This window comes from Amphibalanus amphitrite, unplaced genomic scaffold (assembly GCF_019059575.1).
Source record: "Amphibalanus amphitrite isolate SeventyFive unplaced genomic scaffold, NRLGWU_Aamphi_draft 001469F_arrow, whole genome shotgun sequence".
Classification (NCBI taxonomy): Eukaryota; Metazoa; Arthropoda; class Thecostraca; order Balanomorpha; family Balanidae; genus Amphibalanus; species Amphibalanus amphitrite.
In genome coordinates this window covers 93,229-119,159 of record NW_024882962.1, presented here as the reverse complement: position 1 = coordinate 119,159, position 25,931 = coordinate 93,229, and the positions used below count along the sequence as shown (strand labels likewise).

The following is a 25,931-nucleotide window of genomic DNA, read 5'->3' as shown; positions in this document are numbered from 1 at the left end:
ATCAATCAATAAATATTGCAGACTTACAGACAGTGCAATAGACGGAACTAAAATAGGTCGAAGGTCTGTCCTTGAAGTTAACTTTTGCAGGCAGAAGGGTCCTTGAAGTTAAGCTTTTGCAGACAGAGGGGTCCTTGAAATTACGTTAGGCGGCACGGGCGGACATCGATAGCAGCGCCTCTATCGGTCAATAGGGAAAGCTGGGCTGTAGGCGACGAAATACCGGCTGAGTTGTCACACGTTGAATAGGTTTATAGACATCCGTCTTGTGAAAAAGTTGAACTTTTGCCTTCAATATTTCTACAGGCAATTTTAGAAGTGTCTTCACATAGATTACAACACCGTTTAGATTATTGTATTCACTTCAAGCCTTCCCTATTGTTCTTGATGATGCAGGAACTATTTCTAATTAGTATTTCTAGCTTAATAAAAGAACATATTGTGCAAACGATGAAAAAAGCATAGATGGAAGATTTTAAATGCAATTTTCTTTAGCAATTAATGGTAATTCTTTACAGATCAAGGAAAAGATGCATGCTAACTGATAATTTAAAGTTCTTGGGGCCAGTTGTTTTCTTCTTTTCTTACGTCGCCCCAATGGCCGCGAATACACTTGTGATAACGCCTATCGAGGCTTTTGCAGACAGAAGGCTAAAGTACAACATCAATATTGTAGTGGCACCTTTTATTGTCCGAAAATAGCCACGTTTATTGGCACTGCTGTTAAAAGCATACAATTATCCGGCAAGCTGTCACAGGCACTGAATAACGAGAAATGCAAAACATTCCGAGGCATTGGATTCGTTACGGCTATTGTGAGAAAGTCGAACAGCTTGCACTGGAAAATTGGTCGTTTTCTTTTGTAATAAGTTGGAGCATAAGACTGCCTAGAGAGAGAACTCATGACGCCAAAGCAACGAATCTAACTTCAAGGGGAACTTTGCATTTCGCCGCAGGCGCTAAACGAATACCACAATTTATTCACCTTCAACGAAGAAGCGACCCGCCATCAAAATCAATGGGACTAGACGGTAGACGGTGGACATGATCTTTTTGAAACACGCATCTCATTTGAAACAAAAGCAAATTAGTTACTTCTAAGAAAAAAAAAAGAGAAAAATATTCACGATCGATTGCAACATCCACGCGTTCGCCTTGGACACATAAACATGCTCTGGACTTGAACACGGAAAAGCAACAACTTTTTCCCATTTTCAAACAAATACGGACGCAATTCTTAAAGGGACCCTCCCACCTTCAAAAAAGTTTATGAATTGGCATGAAAGTGATGTCACTCGGTTCAGAAAGAGCGAAAACGAATATATACCAAATTTCACCGAAAAATATTCACCCGTTTTCAAGATATTAGACTTTTACTTTTGTTTATTTTTTTGGGATCTCCGCTGTTTCTAGCGACTTTATTTTAGAAGTGCGGCGTTTGCGGCAGATGTTGCGCGCAAATAGCATATACCACCGCGTGCTACAAAACGTTTTAGTCAAACATTTAAAAATCGTTAGATATTTGCGCTGACGTCACACATTCAGAGGGGTATTCCTAAGCATTAGCCCCTCTGAATCAAAATGCTGCAATTTTGAAATTCAATATTTCCGATTTAAGGCATTTCTCGATGTTGTGAGTGCCGAAACCGGTAATTGTGAGCCAGGGACCCCATTTTGGCTATCTCAACTCAAATCTAATGTTAAGGTGGGAGGGTCCCTTTAAGCACTACTAGTATCGCTCCAGCCAATTACATATAACCACTCCTTATCGCTTCCAAAAACCATACTAATCAGTATCACCAGACCACCAGATTTTCAAAGCACCGGAAAAACGAGCAGGCTTTTACTAGATTTATGGCCTTAGCATTGATGCAATCATAGTTTTTTAATCGTATAAAATGAACAAATCAGCAAATTTAACGTATCAACACGACAAAACACTGTTTTGCGCGGCTTATCTTCAGAATCAGACATATCCCATCGATTCTTTCATTTTTTTCATACATCATTTTATAGATTGGATAGACATTGATGCGCTGATCAAGCGGCATAAGGTTGTCACAATAAGCTGCGTCGAATATATTTTGTGACGTCACCGCACGCAGTGGAGTACGGAAGGAGACCGGATCCTTGACGGGCTCAGCTCTCAGTTGCCTTCCACTAACATCACCAGCGCCCTTTTGTAGTCGCCGGAAGTCTCTCCCTGGAAAGGTTGGGAACGAGCGTTATAAATATCAGGGTATGAATTAGGGCAAACATAACCAAATTACGACTTGCTGCAGACGTACAGTAGGTCTACTAAAAAAGTCCCCCGCTCCAGAGGCGGCCGGCCGGCCGAACCCCCGGATTCCAGCCCCGACTCTATTGCGCAGGCCGCGGCAGCGACACGGGTCAGGTCGCGGCGCCCGGCGAGTGGGTCAGTTGGCGGCGGCCGGCCGTGGAGTGAGGACGCCGTGTGTGGGGCGCTGAGATGCCGCAGTGCAGAGGAGGGAAGATAATGACTCTGCACGATGCCGGAAATGATGCCTTTGTGATCTAAATTAAACACATGCAGTGCATAGCCTCCCTTGCCCCATTCCTATTTTATCATAATCCTTCAATAATCCGTAATGGCCATTCAACGCAAGCAAGCAAACAAAACAACCCGTTTAGCGGCGACATCGTCTCGGATAAAAAAGCGACAGTGATGATTAAAAAGACTTAGCGCAAGGGCAAATCGAGGGGTATAACTATATGTATCACATACCAAGTATTTTATTCCCATCTAGCGAATTAAGATTGGGGATCTTGTCCAACAAGTCAGCGGCCGTTCTAGACACAGATAAATGCTTTGTTTTCGGTCGCATCATTCACTACGTTTCCATGACACGTCTAAATCGATTTAGCGAAATTTCACGTGCAGTTTTCTGGGAAACTATTTACCTTATGCAAAAAATGAGCGTATTTATGGTTTTAGCTAGCACCAAATCCTATATTTACAGTTTTAACCCTCGCATGTGTAGGGGGGGGGGTCGGATGGACCCCCCCCCCCCATGGTTTTTCGCGAATAACTCGCGTAAAAAGCGGCCGATCGCGACGAAACTTTCAGTACCCTCGCATTGATCAATTTTACACCTACCCTGAAAATTTCATGACCCTGACCCAATTGACCTTTGACCTGTGACCTCTTTTCCGAGACCATGTTTGGCCGGAATCGCGATTTCGCGTATGTCGGCTCGCACTAGCCGCGTGTTTGCAAGCTTTTCGTGGTTTCAAACGTTCAAACATGTGATTTGATGTTACTCCCGTGTGTGTCAAGGTCACCTGAAGGTCAGGTCAGGTCATTGACCTTTGGTGACCTCGGGTGACCTCGGTTCACTTTTTCGAGTTTTACATGTTTCTAGGCTAGTTTTTGGAGCTGAATTCGAATTTAGCAACCATTTGAACATTTACGAAGTAGTTTTGGTGACTTCGTAACATGTTACGAAGCTGTCAGAGGCGGTTGACACGTACTACGAATACCCGTCACGATGCCTACTGGTTGACCTGACCTGACCTGACCCGACCTGGTCTAAATGCTACAAGACATCATCTGTGATCAAAACTAACACGATATTCGTGATCAGCACCCCGAAAAACCCCTTGGCAGCCACACTTTACGACTTTCTAACAGGTCCCGATTTTCCCGACTTTGGGTCATTGACCTGACCTGGAAGGTCAACCAATGACCTAGGACCTTAAAATTGGGCATCATCGGCTTCCTCTCGTCACGGGCAACACGCTCGTTTTTTCCGCGAAGCTCTAGCTCGATCAGGGGCCAAACGGCAAGGGGGGGTCCAACCGACCCCCCCTACACATTAGAAGCTGGCAAACGCCGCACACATGCGAGGGTTAAATTATGCCTAAATGCTATGATGGAGCAAATCCATTTTTTTTTCAAAATAGGCTTAGCTTGTGCCATGGAAACGTCGCCATTATCTGCAATGATTCGAAGCGAGGTTTGACCCTCGCCGGCCGAAAAGAAGGGTTGGATGCCACCACCATGTATTTTTTTTTTTTTGGCGGTAGCTCAAAGCACACTGATGATAGAAGGCTGGCATTTCACATGCCTTACATTTCATTCAAGCCGGATCACTTGACATCAACCACGTTTTCAGGCCAGGTCACTTAACTATGACGTCTTAACCCGCGCACCGACGGGGGTCTGCGCCAACTTCGCACCGACGGGGGGGGGGGGGGCGGATGACCACCCCCCCCCCTGAGATCTCGAGAACGAAGCAAGATAGCGACAAGCGGTAAACGGCATCGGATACGCACGGTCAAGATCTACAATTTTTACTAAGGTCATTTTCAGGTCAGGTCAAAGATGACGTCACAGGGGTCGAAAAAGTCAAAATGGCGGCGCTGAATATGGAGAGAGTTTTTCTCGAATAACTTTCGAATTAGTCAAGATAGGAACAAACTAAGGGCAGCATCGTGATCCTCTCGTCAATCCGCATCGAATGATATATATGTTGACCTCGAAAGGTCAAGGTCAAAGGTTGACCTCAGGTCACGTGACCTCGAGGTCATCATGTATATCATTCGATGCGTCTTTACGAGCTGAACACAATGAGACCATCCACGCGTCTGTATCTTGTTCCTGTACGGAGTTATTGGCCAAAAACCTTTGGTGACCTTTGATGACGTCACATGACCTCACAGCTGCCCAACAGCAAAACAGACCTCAAGGTAGTGAAGGTTGATCGTATATGAAGTCATGTATGGTATATGGGGCCATTCTGACCCGTTTTAGTGGTAAAAACAGGGAGTTGATTTTTCCCCCATTGACTTATAATGGGGAGGTCGCGAAATCGACCTGACCTTAGGTCACCGATATCAAAATTCCGAGATATACAAATTGTAGCTACTAATGACCTAATAACATCCTGCGACTTTCAAAGGCCTCCGACATCTACTGTAGCTCTGGCACGGTGACAAAGTTGCAAAAAAGTGACTTGAGGTTGGGTCATTCAAAGTGACCTGGTGACCTGACCTTGAAAGGTAGGAGGTTCAAACTTGCACACCATGTGTAAAATTGATGAGGGAATAGTCATACAAAATTTCGCGGCGCTACGCGCCGCGGTTTTCCCGCTATTCGCGAAAAACCTCAGGGGGGGGCGGATATCCGCCCCCCCGTCGGTGCGCGGGTTAAGTAAACCTCTGCACGGTTGTCAGTTATAAAATGATGCAACCCGCAATGCACTTAGTGTCATATAAGCATAATGGGGAATTATGGAAAGTGTTAATTTGGCGTCTGAAATGATCTGAAACTATATCTCAAGCACATGAAACCGTGACTTCATACATTCTTTGCAAGGTCTAATGCTTCACTTTTGTATTGTTCACCTTGCGTGACATCATTTATGACGTCACCAGGGTCATAGGAGTGTTTCGTCAATAACTCCCGATCAAAATGAGCTAGCCAGTCGGGACAGCCATCAATGGACTTTGCAAGACTTGCCGAATCAAATGTTATGCAACATTTCAACAGCTTCGTGACCTGCGTTGCCCTTACGTGACATGACCTGAGGTAAACATCCTAAATTGCTTCACCTAAACAAAAAGCATATAAATCGACGCGTCTGAGAACAGAAAACACGATTGTATCGAAATGACGATAATGCGTTTAGTTATTTACCAAAAACCGATCAAATGCCTTGGGGCCCTTGACCTGCCCTAAGAGGTCACTGATATTGTAAAATGGGGTACCAGTCGCTGCGTCACGTAACGACGCAAGCGCTCGTTTTTTTTTCCGCGAGGCTCTAGCAGCTAGCTCAATTATAGGAGCTAAACAATAAACATGGGGTCGGGAAATCACTCCCTTCTCACTCACTATTTGGCCGGGATAGTGTTTGTAATTATTGTTAAAATCTAGCATTTTTAGATTTCAAATGACCCATTTTTTCCCGCCCAAGTCTTTCAATTCAAGGTCATAACACCAGGTCACGTCAAGTGACCTTACCTCAAGGAAAGTTCCTGTGCTCATCATATCTAAATACACCGACTAACCGATCGCTTCAGAACTTTCAGCGATTTTAAGGCAACAGTATATGTATTTGAAACGTTTACTTTGCATGTTTGACATTGTTGACAGAAAGGAATGGGAGAAAATTGAACTACGTTTTATTGGACGGAACGCATAATAAACACTCTGACAACATGTGGTGCTTGATGGGATGCAATACTGAATGAGAAAATTGTTTGTTTTGTTGGGGGCCATCTTTTTCGGTCTGAAAAGGCCCTTGCAGAGCTATGACATAACTATGCTCTGGTGCAGTAATTGGGTTGTGCGAGCCAGCGACAGTGATCTGCGGAAGCGAGACTGTTCCCGTGGGACGATTGGCCTGTCGGGACGGTCCAGCCGTCTCCCAAACGGTCACCCGAAGAGGATTATGTGTCCTGGAATGGATCCGACATCAACTACAGGTTGGCTGGTGGGGTGACCTCCAGTCCAGAGAGGGAAGCATGAAGACTAGGGGCGATGCGGATTGGTTTTTCCTGAGGATAGCGAGGACGGAAGGAATCTAGCACCCTTGAACCTTCCTTATACTGAATGTATCGCAGGCTGTTAAATCCCCTAAGCGTTTTTTCTCGACATCGTCAAGGTGTCATTAACAAAAATATGAAATCCGGGAGGATAAATTAAATATAGAAATTGTGGCCAACAGAACATATCAGTTGCGTTCAACATACTCGAAAGCATGTTCACACACCCAGCAATACATATGAGCCATGTAATAATTATTTTTGGTAGACATGCTTAAGTTATGAAATCATCTGAAGTGTTTGTAAAGTTCCACGATACGGAACGGATCTAATATCCTGCTATGCATTATGACCATTTCAGGTTAGGTCATGTCTTTGAACATAGGCCAACTTTTTTCAAATGACCTTTAAAGATCAACTTTTGATTCATTCAAAGCGTTTTGATAAGAGGAACAAGAGGCTGGTAAAATTAATTTCATGCAAGTTTTAAGCTAAAAACTTTTAAGTGTTTGTGGAAAAGCAATTGGTTTTCTCATAATACCGATGGTGGCAGTTGTTGTTATTTACATGCTAAGCCGTTGACCTTGATTAAATCTGACAATATTATTCAGACATAGCGGTAAACGAGCTGATTGTTGTGTTAGGTTAGGCTCTTTCGGTCGATTTCAGAGTGGGAGGGATGATAGGAATTAGGGGGAGACAGGGGGCCTGGGTGGGAGTCCTGGACCTCATGCTCCGCTGGGGCCGAGCCCATCACGTGGGTTGGATTGCCCTGACATTTGGATAGCGCTGGGCGGTGTTTCACGGCCCCGCGCTGCTGCACGCTGCGCTGCGCTGCTGCATTGTTGCGGCGATTGATATGAATTCGGCTCCACGCTCGTTGCGAGCTTCCGGGTCTGTTGATGTTTCCATGGAAATTGGAAACCCAATGCACCGGTGCGCGCAACGCACCCTGTCCAAGCAAAATTTTACCATCGATGACCTTAAGTGACATGACCTCTGGCTATGACCCGATCCAAAATTGGCTGAAGTATTTTTTCTTCTTTTTGCTACTTTTGACGCTACTTCGAATACCACTTAAATGCCCAAAGCTGAGTTATAAGAATGATGCTCAATCCCCATTTCCCCTCCAACGTGAGGGCGTGAGAGTCTAGGCATTCCTGTGGGGCACAGGCTAACAATGACTATCTCATAATCATTGTGGCCATGAACATCTGCCGCGCGCCCTAACTCTTCAACAACAACAACAACATGAACATCTGCTGCCATTCTTTAACACCGGTTTCGCTGCGCTGAGCGGTGGCCGTCCCGTTTGTTGGAGTCTACAGCTGGCTGGCCGAAAGCGTTACCGGCCGCCCGTCCACCGCCCGCGGGCCGGACCGAGCGGTCCCGCTGACCCTACCTGACCTGAGACCGGCGCGATATGGAACAGGCAGACGGGGGTTCGGCTCAGCGACGGCAGCGCCCACTGGTGCTGGGGACTTTTTTAATAGACCTACTGTACGCTGTGCTAGAAGGAATGAAACCGTTGGGGGAAAAAGCAGATATTTCGGTTACCGGATAAGTTTCTTTTTGAATGAAGTACCTGGTACTGTTCTGAAATTACTGGTTACGGAGCGAGCGAAGCGAGCGTAGTCTTTCCTTAGATTAACGGAAATTTCTGAGTATGAGCGGCCGGCCGGCCGGCCGGCCGGCCGTGCGGACGCTTTTGCGAGGCTTATATCTCAGCAACCACTTGACCGATTTACACGCGGTAATTTTTGTAGGGTAGCTTCATTCCTTCTACCAAGTATTGGACTATTCCCGATGCATGTGGGTGACCCCTTATGCACGTGCCACGTGCAAAACGAAGAGGTGTCAGTTTTGTAATTGTTGCAATATCTCGGTAACTACTTGGCCGATTGCGCTGAAAGTTGGCATGTAGGTAGGCACCCACTAGGCACTGCATATACATGTGCCAGAGTTGGGGTGCTGCTGCACGTGCGCACGTGCAGGGGTCGTTTCCAGATCTCGGGAACGGCTGGACCGATTGCGCTCAAATTTGGTACACGGTTAGGGACCGGTTAGTAGGGTGCCGTGCACAAGTCATTTGGGACCCATTTTGCACGTGCGCACGTGCAGGGTGCCGCTTCCAGATCTCGAGAACGGCTGGGCCGATTGTGCCCAAATTTGGCACATCGCTAGAGACCAGTTAGTAGGGTGCCGTGCACAAGTCAGTTGGAGGTACCCCCTCGCAATTTCGCACGTGCAAGGCCCACCCTCTCGCTCGCTCCGTTAGTCGCCCCAAAAGGCGTTATACTGGTTTCATTTACACTGTTCCCACAGTGTCATTTACACTGTCATTTACACTGTTACTGTTACACTGGTTTCATTTGAAGGGACGCAAAATGACCACCGCAGTCGACGCGCCCGTAAGCCCTAATAAACAAACAATACACTGTTCCCACTTTGTAATACAGCATCCTTTCCCACAACTGGACCCCATTACAGTTATCAACATCACCCATCCTTGCTCTCCCTCACTTACCGAAATATCCTTTTCCATGGCATGGCCGTATCTCCGCAGGTACTCCTGTTTAATGTTGGCCAGGTCGTACTCTGACCGGGACACGATCAGACGAATCAGGTCCGAATCGCGGGTGCCCGCTCCGCTCATAGTATCCTTGATACGCTCCGCGTAGTAGGCCGGGCGGTTTAGCGAACTCTTCACTGTTGGTAGAGGAGGGGGGGGGGGGTAGCTGGCGAGGCGGTCTGACGGTCGCTAAGTAGAATATGAATGAATGAACGAACGAATGAACGAATGCATAGTTACACAAATGAGGAATGGGCGAGTACCGCATCCACCATCTGAAGCTACCTGCTTCCTTATCTAGCAAATGCACGAAAGAAAGAGTTAATAAACGAACGAAAAATTGACCACACTATTCTTGCTTTTTATGAATCGAATTCAAACCCTTCTTTGTATTGTACATCTCCCAACAAACTTCTTTCCAGATGCGCACAAAACGACCTGCAGTGAAATCCCTTCGGCCCCGACCCTCATATCAAACCCTTTCGCCCCAAGACCACACAAGATCGCCAAGAAGACAACAGCCCGATTCCGTTCTAAATCCCCCAATAAAAAACCCTCACTAAGGCCAACAGGATTTCCTCTCTTCACCATATGCACAGGTCACTTACAGACAGCCAGCAGCGCCTGACGGTAATCGCCACTTGTCTCCGACTTTACAGCATCCAACAGAGTCTTCTTGGATATATTCTCGTACTCTGCCATTATGGCATGAAGCTGGGCGGGGCTCTGCGTGGCGACGATCACGGTGAAGGCTTCCTCGTCCGTGCCGGTCTTCTTTTCACCTGGGAGAGCGAGACAGAGGAGTTTGAGTCAGGGAAGGGAGTCAGAGTGAGTTTTGGAGCTGAAAGTGAATTAGAGTCATCGTGTGAGCTAGGGAGCCAAAACTAGGTGTGACCCATGTAGAGTTAAGGAGTCAGAACGTGAGCTAGGGAGCAGAAAATGAAAGCAAAGTGGAGCGTGATTGAGGGATTTATAGCGTAAGTAAGAACAGAGTTTGAGCTTCGAAGTGAAAGCATAGAGAATGCAAGGGGATAAAGTCCAGCAAAGAGGCGATGCTTGTACCTATTATGGCAACATGGTGCGCTGGAAAGCGAGATGAAGAGTCCGTGCCCTGCCGTGATGAGTATGTAGGTACTAAATTAACCGCTTCTGAGGCCAGGTATCCAGCGGTGAGCGTTACAGAGAATGTGTGATGAATGTTGGAGTGGAGACTATGTAGAATACATTATAATACATTATAGCGGTGCTTTCATGTGCCCTCCATAGTATTTCTTTTGTAAAGCTACAAAATAACGCGCTAATTTTTTTCTACCATCATTGTTTTTAAACAAGTGGCCTTTTCGTAAACAAAGTTTCCTGATGCGTCGTGTCATTTCAAACCAATGTATTGAAATAAATAAACAATTGTCAATAGGCAAAAAAAAGAGTAGGTACTAAATTGATTTACGCAGAAATAAAAACTCGGTAAGTTTTTCCTTCACTATGATCCGTTTAGTTTTGCTTGTCCGACAGGTACATATACTTGTCAGTCACTCGCCACCAGCAGTTTCCTCCTTAAAATACGCTTATGATATCAGGCAGTGCTTACCAGCCTTGTAGAGAGCCATAGCCTGGTTTGCTGCCTTGGCCTTATCAACCTGGTTGGATTCGTCGCGGTTCGCCTGAAAAAGAAACAGTAGAAGCGTGCAAAAACGGTGGGTAACAGCATGCAACAGATGGACGATAACGCGTGTCACGCGTCAGATGATCGTAAAAATAAGGCATCCCAGGTGACTCTGAAAAGGGCAGCAAGTTTAACTGTTGCCGAAAATACAGACAGCGTTTTCTCAAAGATCAATAAATTTATGCGTTGCAACATATGTCACTGTATGTACATAAATACAACTTTTCAAAACACAAATACTCCTTGGTAAATGGTCTAACCTGAAGTAGGGCGGTAAGCAGCAATTTGAAATTATGACTGGATTCTTTCCTCACGGAATCCTCCAACGATTTGCCGTACACTGAAAAGAGAAATACATTGTGTCAGAAGTCAAAAGCCAGATCTTTTTTTAGTACAAATAACAGGTGTCTTCAAAGGAAGCAATGCATTGCAAACACCTGTGAAATGTATTGAAAATTATAAAGATGCTGGCTCATCTTAGGAATGTCAATTTATCTGCCATTCTATAGAATGTAAAATAACATGAATGAGATAACAAGGAACATCAGCCACAAAAAAAATAACTATTCATAGCTGAAATGGTACTGATAAGGCTATGCTCTTGCGATGTAGAATTTGTACAAACTTTAAGTAGTATCGTCTCTGCTACACATCAATAATACAATCATATTTGCCCCAAGTAATGTAGTTATTCTCTTTCTCCAGTTGCCCCTGTATCTCACTGTTAGCATACGCCGCCTTGATGCCGTTAATCTCTGCGTTGGTGTGTGTACAGAGCGTCTCAAACAGGGTATCTTCGTCCGTCCCCGCGCCCGACATCGCCGAGTGTAGCTGCTGCGCCAGAAACTCGTACGGCGGCATCATCATCGCCAGGATCACGTCCTCGAAGTCGCCGCCCAGCTCCGACTTCAGGTCCTTCAGCAGGTCCTGTTAGTGGTGGGAGGCGGGGAGGGGAGCGTCATGGTGTGATTAGATGTCGAAATGGTTTAAAATGAGGGGTAACATATTTGAGGTAAGACTAGTGACTACCGTTCACCACATCCACATAGTTCACAATCCGTTCATCGCATCTCCGACTCATTACTGCATTCTCGCTGCACTGCATTCTCACGCATCTCATTCCTTCACCCCTTTGGCTAATTTCAGTACACCATCCTCTCATCACCAGACATACATTTCCCTCTTCTATCCCCTCTCCCCACCCGTCCCTTCATATCCCCTCTCCCTTCCAGATCCCTCCTTACCCGTCCATAGCCCGACTTGTAGGCAATCATGATCTGCTGCCGCTGGGCGTTACTTCTCTTACACAGCACATCAATGATGGCCTGCTCGTTGGTACCGAAACCCTTCATCGCCTTGCGAAGTTTGCTGGCATCTTCAGCGGCATCGAACCCGGCCGCTGGCCGGATGGTGCCGTGGGTCTGAAACAGGAACCGGATTCAGATTTACAGATATTCGGCGAATGATCAGCAATAATACACATAACACAATACACATGTAGGAAGTTTAACAGCCGCTCAGGAGTAATAAACAAATAACTAAATGACTAATAAAAATAAAAAAGGAGAAAAAAACTGTTGGTAGGTAGATAGGCGTGGAGTTGATTCGGGGAGGGCTATATGTAGTATACGTGCGCCAACATTGGAACATGGCGCAGTAAACTTCGTTAATAGATGCCTAATTAATTCATTCAGAACAGTCAGTTTCACTGAATGTGATCCAGGAGATTTTCTCCCCTCTGCTGAAGGCCGAGTGTCCAGACTGAAGAAATATACACAGTAAATTATGAATAAGCGATTCGGAAGTGCTCAAAGAAGTTGCATGCATAACTTCAGGCTTGGCCTCGATCACAGCATCACAAAGGCTTGAATCTACTTAAAAAGCTAAAATAAGAACACCTATCAAGGTAATAACCGGGTTTCAGTTTGAAGATGAAATAACTCTGTCCTTCCATATCCCGGGGCGGATGTGACAAGAAGGATTTGATCGCTCAGCCGATTATGAGGTCAGAAATTACTAGTAACCAATGCGCAATTTCACTCGTACTGAGGCGATTTTCACTGCAACACACCCCGCCTACGTCAGCAGTCGCGGTCAAAACAGGACCTTATCCACAACCGGCATTCGTGCGCCAGTCCTTAACAACACATTAAGCGTGACGTCATTGCTGTTGATGTACGATCACTGACGCCAGCCGATCAAGCACCAGGATGTGGTTTAAATGTCATCAGTTCAACTTTGAATGACCTTTTCCTCAATAAATGCTGAAGCCTCAATAAGAAATAAATATTACATATATTTTTGGAAATGTCATCGGTCAACCAGATGCGCAGCTTAAGTGTGAATTGGTATTGCTAAACGGCAGCTCTGGTAGGGTAAACAAGGGGGTTGTAGCGTCGCCATTGGTAAGGGACTACACTAGCGCTTAGTGGAACGGACCAGGGCTGAGGGCTATGTATTGGATCGGCGAACGGAAAGTCTAGCGTATGAAGGGGTGGAGAACAGCCGGCTGGACAAGGCATCGAAGAACAGCTTACAGAGTAAACTTTTATAGGTAGATGTTTGTTTTGCAAGCAAACCTCTTCCGGGTCGGACCATACAAAGTCCGTCGGCAGTACCCGGCGTATTGTTGTCGGGGAGAAGCCTTTACAACAATAACAATTTGATATCCAAGACCAGTCAGGAGGCCCATAAATGTCAAGCGCCCGTCGCGCTTCGAACCCGGACTGTTGTAACCGGGAACGCGTGCTCTCACCACGCGGAGTCCAACGCTCTACCAACTGAGCTACGGGACCGGCAATTTTGTCCCAAGGGCTAAACATTCCAATACCAACTAAATGTGGAATACGTTTACACATGACTTCATAAATCGCACAACATACATAAACATAAGTGAATTCGATTCCAGTCGCAAAAGCTCAGTCTACGAAAAGCGCATCTCAAAGCAAAACTACAAACGAGGTGAATAGCATAGAATAGAACAGAAACGCTAAGATACGTTTCCACAGCTAACCATCCACCATAAGGACCCGGACAAGGCAGCAGTAAGCAGGCCAAGCCAAAAGGCTAGGAGACAAAAGGCCAGGGGCATCAGAAAACGGTCAGAATCAGGAGCCCAGAAGTACCCAGAGACCCTGAGACATCATAATGCTACGAAGGCGAAGGTAAATCCAATCCAAGGCCAATGTCAATCTTGGGCAAATGTCATCGGTAACACAATCTAAGAACTTGACACTTTCGGAATCTGCAGTTTGCGCCCACAAGTCTTGTATCTCACCCTTCCCTAATTATAAGCCGTACCCACTACATTCCCAACCCTACCACAACGTTATGCAAGACAACAAAAATAGCATCGAGGCCACTCCCCTCGCATCCATCCCTTGTATCCAGCGTCCTACCCCATGAGTGGGATGACAGTATTCTGGCCGCGGTCCAAATGGAGGACTCATGGACGTCGCAGGGAGGGGCGGGTGGGGCAGGGGCGGGCCAACAAAAACCAGTCTGCAGTCAGCTGCTGCACCTCCTCCCTCCCCTCCTCCAGCCGGCCGGCCGCCCGGCCGGCCGAGCGTCGCTCGCGCTCAGAGGGCGTGGCTTGCTCCAGCCGGCCTCTAGGTTCCATCGCACCCACTGGGTCCTGATATCACACACACTAACCTGTGCCATAATCGGAGGATCGAATCCCGCTGGGGTCGGACTTTTATCACTATCACGGTGCCTTGTCACCTTACAGAGCCCCACTTCACAGCGTTACCGAGTACCAACTCTCTCCAGCGCACCCAGCCCCGTCGGCGGCGCAGATGCCAATTCGCAGAAGCGAGTGAACGGGCTCTGGCTTTGGTCGAGCCAGACTCTGGCATTGGACGCGGCCCGACAGCGCAGTAGCGCGTAGTCGTGTGCAAATGACGTCATGCAAGGTGATGTCATAGGCAAGACGTGGGCTTGGCATAACGTCAGGAGTTAGAAACGTGAAGGTGGCCGTGTGAGGTCAGGGCAGTAGGCCCCTAGTACCTAATATATTAATAAGGCAAGTATGCATAGGCGGATCCAAAAAGGCTGTTTCGGACACTGCGAGGGGCATAGGCCGCATACCCCCGACAACTTCCCTCAAAATTCGAGGAAAAAAGCATCGGATTCGGAATTCGGATTTCTTACGCACTGCTGTACAGATATGTGCGTAGATCCGAGAAAATGGATCTGAGATCTGATCCCACGGATCCTGATCTCGGATCCGTCGGGATCATAGATCCTCATTTACTTTTTATCAACTTAGAAATCACAGAAAGTCACTCATTTCTAAGTTGATAAAAAGTGCATTGCTAAGTGCTAAGTTGATAAAGTGCATAAAATCTCACAAAGAGATTTTATGTGATTGCACATCATAATACATAGTTTTGTGGCACAATTATTGACATAGCAACACTTGGAAACCTGGTTTCAAATATTGTGCATGGTGGAATCCACTCATCATAGGTCCACGCTCTTGGTTTATCGTCAGATCCCATGAGATCATAGATCCAGATTAAATTTAACTATCACACCGGACCCGGTGGGATCATTGATCCTAACCTGCAGTTTGCTTCTTCGAGATCCACTGAGATCATAGATCAATCACTCAGATCCATGCACTGTGCACATATCTGCTGTTGTGCATCAGGAGACTTTCAAGCTTTTTAAGCTTTTCCTCTTGAAAGTTGCTAAATTTTCTTTCTATTCTAGCCAACACACTTAAGTTTCATCGATTCCGGTCGCTGCCAGGGGGCATTAGCCCCAAATGCCCATCCCCTTGGATCCGCCAGTGCACGTATGATATATACACTATACTGATATCAATATCGTTGCGTGCAACGTGCAAACAAATTTATAATAGATTAGGTTTAGTTGAGCAAGGATTGGTACCTACCAAAAGTAAAAGGGAAAAATAACAAGTGGAGCATATTAACAAAAACATATTTCAAATTTTACACACAAATGTCCGCCGAGTCCCTACCTTATATTAGACTGACCTTATCCAGGTAGTTTGTGTTGCTGGAGTGGTATGGATCTCCTTTTCCACCCCTGGATGATCCCAGCTGCGGGCTGACATTCGCTCCCTGAAGGGGATAGTTGGTGCCTAGACCCGGATATCCGCCTGGCTGACTTGGATATCCACCCGGCTGACTTGGGTATCCACCTGGCTGACTTGGGTATCCACCTGGTTGACTTGGGTATCCACCTGGCTGACCTGGATAACCCCCTGGCTGGCTTGGTTGTGCTCCTGGTTGACTTGGATATCCACCTGGCTGACCTGGATAACCCCCTGGCTGGCTTGGTTGTCCGCCTGGTTGACTTGGATATCCACCTGGCTGACCTGGATAACCCCCTGGCTGGTTTGGTTGTCCGCCTGGTTGACTTGGATATCCGCCAGGCTGGCTTGGTTGTCCGCCAGGTTGACTTGGATATCCACCCGGCTGGCTCGGATTTCCACTTGAAGGTGCTGGAGGATATCCGCCTCCAGGGGCTGGAAATCCAGGCTGTGGACTTGGATATCCAGGCTGCGGATTCGGATAGCCAGGCCCCTGACCTGGAACGCTCGGTTGCTGTGGAGGATTTCCTCCTCCTTGAGGTGGATATCCAGGCTGAGGATATCCACCTGCCGCTGGTTGTTGACCAGGATATCCACCAGCCGCTGGTTGTTGTCCAGGATAGCCAGATCCTTGACCAGGATATCCACTCCCTTGGCCAGGATACCCGCCACCTTGGCCAGGATATCCGCTGCCTTGGCCAGGGTATCCGCTGCCTTGACCTGGATATCCACCTCCTTGACCTGGATAGCCTGGCTGTTGTGGCGGATATCCCGCCGGCTGGCTAGGATATCCCGGCGCACCGCCCGGGGCCGGATATCCCGGATACCCTGGATTTCCCGGATACGGATTACCCTGTCGATCAAAACAATAACAAAAATTGACCATCCTGGCAATCGAGTATAGATTTCATAACGTAAATAAATCTAAGCGCAAGACGCAAACAACATTCGGAAACTAAAATCATTCAACGTAAAGGCAAATTGTGGAAGTCAAAATATAGAAAAGCTTAAAATAAATAGACTTCCTTCACAAAGTTCGTTAGTGGGTTGGCAATCTCGATATGCATTTGCATGTCTCCGTCAACAGTCGTGTCATAAAAACTGAGAAGTCGTATCAATCCTTCACCTCACTCTGAAAGGGTATTAAAGTAAAGATAGATATATACAGTGAGCCATAAAGATTTACCCATCGAAAATTTAACTTTGTTTCAAGGCGCGCTGACATAGCTATGTCACCTTTTACATACATATAACAACGTCATCTCCTAAATAATAAATGTAGTCTGTTTTCTGTATGCTTGCATTCTTCTTATGTTACGCGCCCAAGACGCAAGAGCACTATGGCACACGGTCGCCGCGCCGTCTTTTCACTTATTTTCTTCGATCACCCATGCTATAACAATGCTGCGCCGTATGTCATTTGCGGTGTTTCAGGGACTCGGTAGAGTCGGGTTTTCAGGATATTTCAGTTTGCGAAGCCCGTGGGGCTGAAGTCGGGGATAAATTGTGCCCAGCATTCTTTAGACCAAGGAGTGTTCAGCAGCCAACACCCAGTGGTGATTCCTGAATTTCAGGAGCGGCGGATGTGCGTTAAGACGACCTCGCATTTCAGGAGCGTAGCAGAGACAGTGGGCGAGCATATACAAAATGAGCTACACTGTCAGGATTGGAGACAAATTTGCGACATATATGCAAAAGATGGCATACCTACGCTAACCCGTTTGGAAATAAAGTGAATTTATCGATGGGTAAATCTTTATGGCTCACCCTGTAAAGTTATCGAAAGCTTCAACGAACTAACCAGCTTCGAGGAGAAAGTCCACATTAAAAATTCCTAGTGTTCAAAACATGCACACGAAACTACCAACAGATATTTTCTCACGGCAGCGACATATAGGCAAATAGAACCAGGAAGGTTTCACAATTCGCGGACCTGAAAGATCACCTCACGACAAACGGCAGTCCACAGTCACTCATATTAAACATTTTTTCCGTGTTATCCAAATATCCTCACACTGCCATGTAACCCTACATCAGAACAAGAACAACCTATGTTCTCGTTCATCGTCGGATTGCCTATGTTCAACATCGGCAATGGGTGCCCATGTATCCTATAACCGGTAACTCCTTCAACATCCAAGCAGAACGTATCACCCATTAGGCCGCGTTCCCACTACGACCGTTCAACATCGTAAATTGCAACAACGGGAGGAAACGGACGAGATCGTTGATCTAGAGACTTTTCTAAAAAAAGTTGAACACTTCCCTAGATCTGGTATACGGGGCAAGATGGGGAAACATCGTGAGACATCGGCAAACGGCTTGGACAAAGCCAGCTGAGAGGAGCGATGATGAAGGAGGGATCGGCACAGTAAGCTATTGTAAAAAAAATCCGAATATAAGTATTTGACGTGGTAAAAGATCCCATGCAACTCAATTAATGATGAAATTAGAAAACCTTTTAAATTTATTTGCGTGTTTTATTAGATACGCGAGCATTGAAAAATATTTCAACAATGCCAGCGAAAAGCATTCACAGCTGTGATAACGACAATCTATTGACTTTTGAAGAGAAAATGTGTGCAGTTGATATAACTCATGTGGTTTTGCTGTGAATGGAAGCTGTAACCGATAAATTGCAAGCTTCGATGATTTCTTAACAGCTAGTTTATTATCGCAATCCTCGATAAAACATTTAGCAATTTGAAGCAGGCTGCAATGCAGCTGAATTTGCCAACACAGGTTCAGCGATTTAGGTATACGAGTACAAGTATACGAAGCCGGCATTCAGCTTACAGCAGTGTCACCTCATGTCACCATCGTCATGTGACCACGCCATCTCGTTAGGCGATGCTAGAATTGTATAAATGCAATTATAATATCATGTGCATAACAAGGACCAGGCAGCCCAATGACAATCACATGCTTCGCATGTGGTCGTCCCAATCACATGGCGCGGTCCAGATGGCCTTGATCCAGAAGACACTGTGATCGTTTGAGCCTCGGATGAGGCCCTCGGTGAAGATCCGACGGCGGAAGCTGTGTGTGTTGAACCGTGAACGAGGAGTCGCCGGCCGCTTGAGATCATAAATGAGCGACGACGCCGGTGGCCATGATTGTCGGAAACTCTGCCTTTAGTTTCAGAAGAGCGCGCTGATGGTAGGTAAATGAATAAATTGCACTAGACCTACGGTAAACCTGCCGAAAAGTTACCGATAGGCGTTATCACAAGTGTATTCGCGGCCATTGGGGCGACGTAAGAAAAGAAGAAAACAACTGGCCCCAAGAACTTTAAATTATCAGTTAGCATGCACATTTTCCTTGATATGTAGAGAATTTACCATTAATTGTTAGAGAAAATTGCATTTAAAATCTTCCATTTATGCTTTTTTCATCGTTTGCACAGTATGTTCTTTTACTAAGCTAGAAACACTAATTAGAAATAGTTCCCGCATCATCAAGAACAATAGGGAAGGCTTGAAGTGAATACAATAATCTAAACGGTTTTGTAATCCATGTGAAGACACTTCTAAAATTGCCTGTAGAAATATTAAAGGCAAAAGTTCAACTTTTTCACAAGACGGATGGCTATAAACCTATTCAACGTGTGACAACTCAGCCGGTATTTCGCACGGACGTATAAATAAACTGGACTGACGATCCCAATGGACCTCCTATGGAAGATAGTGAAGCCGACAAGGCGCCATTTTACGTTGCCAAAAACCCGTGCTCTGAAAGGCCATCGAACCATTACAATTGGAATTGCGTCTAAACGGATGATCGGATCGAGATGCTGGTGGTACCGTTCGATGGGTAATGCTTTGAGGCAGGTGATGATGCATGACACAGGTCATTCAGTGTCACGTGGCGCGTGCCACGTGCCGACAAAGTCGGGAAGGGCAAAAACCTTTAAGCGACGCTCCAAATTAAACGGTGGACGGCACAGGTGCCAAATTCACAGGTCACATGTCCCGGTGTTTGACCATTACCATATGGTATGCTCGGCAGCAGGGGGTGCGGAATGCACGCGCCAGGGGCGAAAAACATGTTTTGAGGATGCATCCTCCGATTCCGGAAAACCTTGACCTAGGCACACCAAATTTGGCACACTGACACTACTGGACGAGCGCTTTAAGGCGCTGTGCAAATAGATGTGCTGGGGTACACGATGCACGTGCTGTGCACGTGCAAACCTTTTGATGTTGCAATCTGTGTCACATATACGGGCAGAGCGGGTAGCGCGAGCAAGCTCAAAGTGCCAAATTTACACAGGCCACCCAGAATGCATTCCAGCATAGTTATTGAGCATATCTATCTCTTGGTGGACCCCAAAGGTGCGCTCTGCACGTGCAAAAAATTATCCGCGCGGGGCGGTGGGGATGCTTGGACACCCCATGTAGGTTTATGTAAATATCTCGAAAACGGCGTTGTGGAGCGCCACCGTTTTTAGCACACCCTTTCATGAATCTTTTTCACACATGCTGCATAACTTTCAGACCCAGGTCACTCAAGGTTAGGTCACCAGGTTACGTCCAAGTGGCCTTACCTTAGGAAAAGTTATAATGCCCGTCATAGCTACACAGACTGAACAATCGGTCTAAAACGTTGGCCTATGGTCGATGGTCGATGGCCACCTATGGTCGATGATGACAACAACAACGTTCGTCGGTCCCCCTGGTCGGCTCACCATTTTAGGTGCTGATCCATTTGAAAATGATGATGATATCACTTTTGCCTACTCCAGTAGGTTCCCATCACCCTCACGTGAGGCAAAGGACACAAAACATAGACGAGCGGTGTCGCCTGAAGTTCGTTATGTGCTGGTAATAGCTTGTAAGTACCACAGTTTGATAAACAAATCACCAGTTATCTCAAAGCAAGAATTGAGAGTAACCGCAGATTGTTTGATACGGTCTTTAAAACGGCGAACCATTTCTTTTATATCTCTAAGTGCTTTGGCAAGGAGCATAATATTTAAGTAGTATTGGAATATTTTTTTTTTTGGAACAATATACATCTGATGATGGGCTGTGCCCGACTGCAAATGTAACCTATGTCTTTTAATATTTGGCTATCTATCAACAAGGAGAAGGTCGAGATAAAAGACAATACTACTTGAACCATTTCTTTTGTCAAATTCGGGCTCCAAAACTTTTAGCTACCCAGCAACGCAAATTTACGCTACCATCGCCCGATAGCCCAGCATAGGCATCTTTGTTTCCACGTTGTTTGCGCCTGTAGTGATACTGTACCGCAATAACCATTATCTTCATCTTTCACCCATAGATGGCAGTAGCAGAGCGCCTGCATCTATGCTGTGCCGCAGTGCTTTTACAATACGAACTGAGCATTGAGCAAGCGCGGTGCAATACGATTATGTGGTGGCCTGGACCGGTGACCGCGGCCAAGAAGAAATGGCTCTAACTTGACTGAGTAGCGGTAAATCAGCATCTGATATTAAGTTATTATTACGAGACCATGTTTGGCCGGAATCGTGATTCGGCGTACGTCGGCGCGCACTAGCAGCGCGTTTGCTGTCTTTTCGTGGTTTCAAGCGTTCAAACATGTGATATGATGTTGGTCACATGCAATATGGTGGGTGTCAAGGTCACGTGAAAATAAGGTCAAGGTCACTGACCTTTACTGACCTTTGTTCACCTTTTCGAGTTTTACACGTTTCTGGGACAGTTTTTGGAGCTGATTTCGAATTTAGCATTCAGTTTAACATTTAAGAAGTTATAGTTTTAGTGCCTTCGTAACATGTTACGACGCCATCATTGGTGGTTCACACCTACTATGGATAAGCTACTTTAATATGGATAATTGATACTTAACTATGGATAAGATACTTTACGCATACCTATATGGTGCTCTTAGTAATCGCCGCCAACGTTTTAGACCGATTGTTCAGTCTGTGTAGCTGTGACGGGCATTATAACTTTTCCTAAGGTAAGGCCACTTGGACGTAACCTGGTGACCTAACCTTGAGTGACCTGGGTCTGAAAGTTATGCAGCATGTGTGAAAAAGATTCATGAAAGGGTGTGCTAAAAACGGTGGCGCTCCACAACGCCGTTTTCGAGATATTTACATAAACCTACATGGGGTGTCCAAGCATCCCCACCGCCCCGCGCGGATAATTTTTTGCACGTGCAGAGCGCACCTTTGGGGTCCACCAAGAGATAGATATGCTCAATAACTATGCTGGAATGCATTCTGGGTGGCCTGTGTAAATTTGGCACTTTGAGCTTGCTCGCGCTACCCGCTCTGCCCGTATATGTGACACAGAGTGCAACATCAAAAGGTTTGCACGTGCACAGCACGTGCACCGTGTACCCAAGCACGCCTATTTGTACAGCACCTTAAAGCGCGTGTCCAGCAGTGTCAGTGTGCCAAATTTGGTGTGCCTGGGTCAAGGTTTTCCGGAATCGGAGGATGCATCCTCAAAACATGTTTTTCGCCCCTGGCGCGTGCATTCCGCACCCCCTGCTGCCGAGCATACCATATGTTAATGGTCAAACACCGGGACATGTGACCTGTGAATTTGGCACCTGTGCCGCGCACCGTTTAATTTGGAGCGTCGCTTAAAGGTTTTTGCCCTTCCCGACTTTGTCGGCACGTGGCACGCGCCACTTGACACCGAATGACCTGTGACATGCATCATCACCTGCCTCAAAGCATTACCCATCGAACGGTACCACCAGCATCTCGATCCGATCATCCGTTTAGACGCAATTCCAATTGTAATGGTTCGATGACCTTTCAGAGCACGGGTTTTTGGCAACGTAAAATGGCGCCTTGTCGGCTTCACCTGAATGGAGGTGGTTGCGGGTCCAGTTTAATTATACGTCCGTGGTATTTCGTCGCCTACAGCCAAGCTTTCCCTAGTGACCGATAGAGGCGCTGCTATCGATGTCCGCCCGTGCCGCCTAACGCGTTATTCATCGCCACTTAGCGCTCGACTACATCTATGTATATAATTAGAGCTATGTAGCTTTTATCCGCAAAAATGCACCACCTTTCATGCCTTGCTGCTTGTCTTCTCACTTTGAATATCAAGAAACTTCCCAAAAAGGGCTTCCTGCTCTATGCACTGCCTAAAAATGCTTATTAGTGTCATTTAATATCTGCACAAACCTTCAAGAACGTTCAAAAAGTTCAACACTGTTCAACTTTTTGGCGACCTCACCAACCGACCAACATGGGGAGCAAACTTTCAAAACCTTACAAATGCCTCCACCCGAAAACACGTGTCAAATACCCGGTTCCCACCACCACCGGCAGAGATCGTAAAAATGCATGCTGTGATTTTGCCGATCTTGCCAGTTTTCTCCCGTTATTTTACTTTACGATGTTGAACGGTCGTAGTGGGAACGCGGCTTAACTCTCGGCCGATCACGCAAGATCCTCGTATCACCTGGTCAACCATCACACACCGTCATCACGTTTAACCATGAATCCTCAGTTCCCCCGGGATCCCGTATGACACACGTACCGTATTCGGCGGGGCTCCCGGATACCCGGACTGACCGGGGGCCGGATACTGCTGGTATCCACCCCCGGGTCCGTACGGGTTGTGACTCATCCTGGATACCGGATCCCGCTCCTGGCAGAAATAGAAAGGACACTTCAGACGGTGGAAATCAAGGGAGTTGTGCCGCCTGCAGGGAAGAGACAAGGGTAAATAAAATATCTACGAGATAAAAAACATAAAAAAACATAAGACGTACATAAAAAACATAAGCGTACATCAAAAGCACTCAAAACACCCAACGTTATGCTGTCATAGGGCACTTAAAAAGTTGACTTTTTCATATGACTGATTTTTATTCACGATAACACCACAGCACGAAGCACGATCCATACAGTAACACTATTCAATTCAGACAGTTATCACGCATCAAGCCTGTGCACAAACTCACTTTCAGTGCCTAACAAGTCGCCTCTAAGGTTTACGTCACTCAAACGCTACTGCCGTGGCCCTGTCCGAAGAACCGGACCAATGGTCCCCGGTCCCCATTTCTTCTCGAATTTTGTAAAGGTACCGACCATTGAGGCTGCCAATCGCTCTGTTCTGAAATCTGCGTGCATTCTGGCGATAAAATGCGATAGGTAATGTTTATAATTTTCCCACGCTGAATTACATATTTGCCGACGATGATTGCATGGTTCCAAAGTTGGCCAGAATCCTTCAGTCCCAGCATTACGTTTTGTTCATTAAGTTTCACCCTTGGGTGTTCACGTATAACTGAAGATTCATCCAGTTCTCGATTTGCCTCCAAAAGTTTGTAACAGATTCACACATCCAATAATTGTGTCTCAAAGTTTCTGGAGCTTCTCTACACCTTTCGCATAAGTTTGTTTCCGTTATACCCATTTTGTAAAGGAGCTTGTTTGAGACAGCTGTAAATGTGATTATTTTGTAGTGTAGGGCTCTGTAATAGGATGAGTGGGTTGCAGACCACACCATTTGATGAGTCAAGGGCCAATTCACTTCACCGTAATACTGGGTCCACTTGCTTTCCCAATGCTTTAACACAATGCTTAAAAAGTTGACTTAGCCCCAGGTGACAACACGGGCGTCGGCAAACTTTAATCCTTTGGCGTGGCGCTTCTGGCCGCTTGCTTCTCTTCACATTGGCCACCACGGGAACCGCTGCCATTGCTGCAAGGTCAGTAGGAGCTGAAGGGGTAGTGCAGCCAAGAAAGTGCCCGAGTGGCTCCTCGCTGCACTAAATGTTTATTTCATTTAGTCTCACGTCTATAAGGTCAGGCCGATGCGATATCACTGCCGTCTTGTTGCTGCCGCGTTGGCTGTTTACAAATTCACCGGTCAGTCACAGCTTCAGTCTCCTATGCTATGTGACCACTGACCCGCAGTGCTGGCATGAGAGTCGGAGTCAGAGTCGGAATCGATCGGAGTCAGCATTTCTGTCCGGAGTCGGAGTCAATCGCTTTTAGAAACCGGAACCGGAGTTGGAGTCGGAGTCACTGAAAATCCATCGACTCCGAAGACCTTGCAGGGCTGCGGAGTCGAAATCGGAGTCAGTCAGAATCGACATTTATGTCCGGAGTTGGAGTCGGTTTTTGGAGACCAGAGTCGGAGTCAGAGTCATCGAAAACCCATCGACTATGGAGCCATACCTGACCCAGTGTCCTGACAGTCCTGACCCTCAGTGCTGGGGCATGGGAGCCCGCTCCTGGCACCCGCTGGTACCCGCATCAACGTCGTATATGCACAGGTGGCCTCGCGAACCGTGATAAACAGGGGTGGTGCGGTCGTGCGGAGTCCAGAGGCGCACCCAGGCACGCGATTGGGGAAGGTCCCTGAAATAGGCCGATTGTCTAGTGCCTTCTAATGAAATCAAAACAGAGGAATCGTCGGTAATACGTCGTTGCACCCTCATGCCTCCTTATCGGGCATCGGGCACTAATATATTGTAACAATTACATAGAAAAGAAAGTTTATTCCACCATTGCAATTTGCGAGTATGTCATACAAACCAGCCATTTCGGGCTTGAATGCTATCAGACAGACACGACTACGAGCCACAGACTTGCTAGTATGAAGCCAGACGGCGCTAGCCGGCCCCGGGCCCCGCCCCCCTACCCTGCCGACCTGACGCCTTCCCCGCACCCTCCCCCTAGTCAGCTGATAGCGCAAATACCGGTCCTCGAGAGTCTAGAGATGCGAGCTTTACATACTTACGGCGGGATTAGAGGCAGGGTGGCACAAAAATCTCGTTCGTTTCTGCACCAATCTTCAACACTTCCGATGGCTACCACAATCACGAGGCACGACATGATAACGGGAATCACGAGCATGCTGATTGATAGCCAAGATAAACAAGCAAGCAAAGGCACTACGTGTCAACGGACGCTCGGTAGAGAGGGCGCTGCCGCCGACGGCCGAACTGACATACCTGGCTGTATTTGAGACTGCAAAAAGAACCGAAGGTGCTTGTTCACTCCATTTTGCCGGAAGCTCGTAGTGTCGCACTTCCGCGCTAAAAACAATCACCGGGTACCCACCGATGGCCGTCCAAGTCTCGAGCAGCAACTCAGCAACAGTGTACGAAACTGGCCCTGACGGAAACCAAAATAAGCAGTAGTTCGAAAAGTTTCGCCA

General features: G+C 46.7%; 1 protein-coding gene across 4 annotated transcripts; it reads right to left on the bottom strand.

The window, feature by feature from the left end:
* Nucleotides 1-670: 670 nt before the first annotated feature.
* Nucleotides 671-25,900, bottom strand: LOC122373263 (annexin-B12-like). Of its 4 annotated transcripts, none has more exons than XM_043351161.1 (10): nucleotides 25,726-25,900; nucleotides 23,298-23,408; nucleotides 15,746-16,657; nucleotides 11,987-12,163; nucleotides 11,465-11,669; nucleotides 11,003-11,082; nucleotides 10,668-10,740; nucleotides 9,688-9,861; nucleotides 9,035-9,216; nucleotides 671-2,203 (listed from the first exon to the last, which is right to left on the bottom strand). In XM_043351161.1, exons 2-10 carry the CDS (start codon nucleotides 23,385-23,387, stop codon nucleotides 2,147-2,149), a joined length of 1,950 nt encoding a protein of 649 aa, XP_043207096.1. In that variant the 5' UTR covers nucleotides 23,388-23,408; nucleotides 25,726-25,900; the 3' UTR covers nucleotides 671-2,146. The 4 variants fall into 4 exon arrangements, with proteins under 4 accessions (XP_043207096.1, XP_043207095.1, XP_043207097.1 ...); XM_043351160.1 differs by having other exon boundaries at nucleotides 25,512-25,881; XM_043351162.1 differs by lacking the exon at nucleotides 15,746-16,657 and having other exon boundaries at nucleotides 25,726-25,880.
* Nucleotides 25,901-25,931: the final 31 nt, after the last annotated feature.

Bases quoted from the DNA above. Each gene is read 5' to 3' on its own strand.
- LOC122373263 (XM_043351161.1), bottom strand. From the start codon at position 23,387: ATGAGTCACAACCCGTACGGACCCGGGGGTGGATACCAGCAGTATCCG. The intron at 11,670-11,986 runs GTAAGGAGGGAT...CACCACTAACAG, and splicing joins ACAAGTCGGGCTATGGACGG to GACCTGCTGAAGGACCTGAA. The intron at 9,862-10,667 runs GTAAGCACTGCC...TCGCTCTCCCAG, and splicing joins TATGGCTCTCTACAAGGCTG to GTGAAAAGAAGACCGGCACG.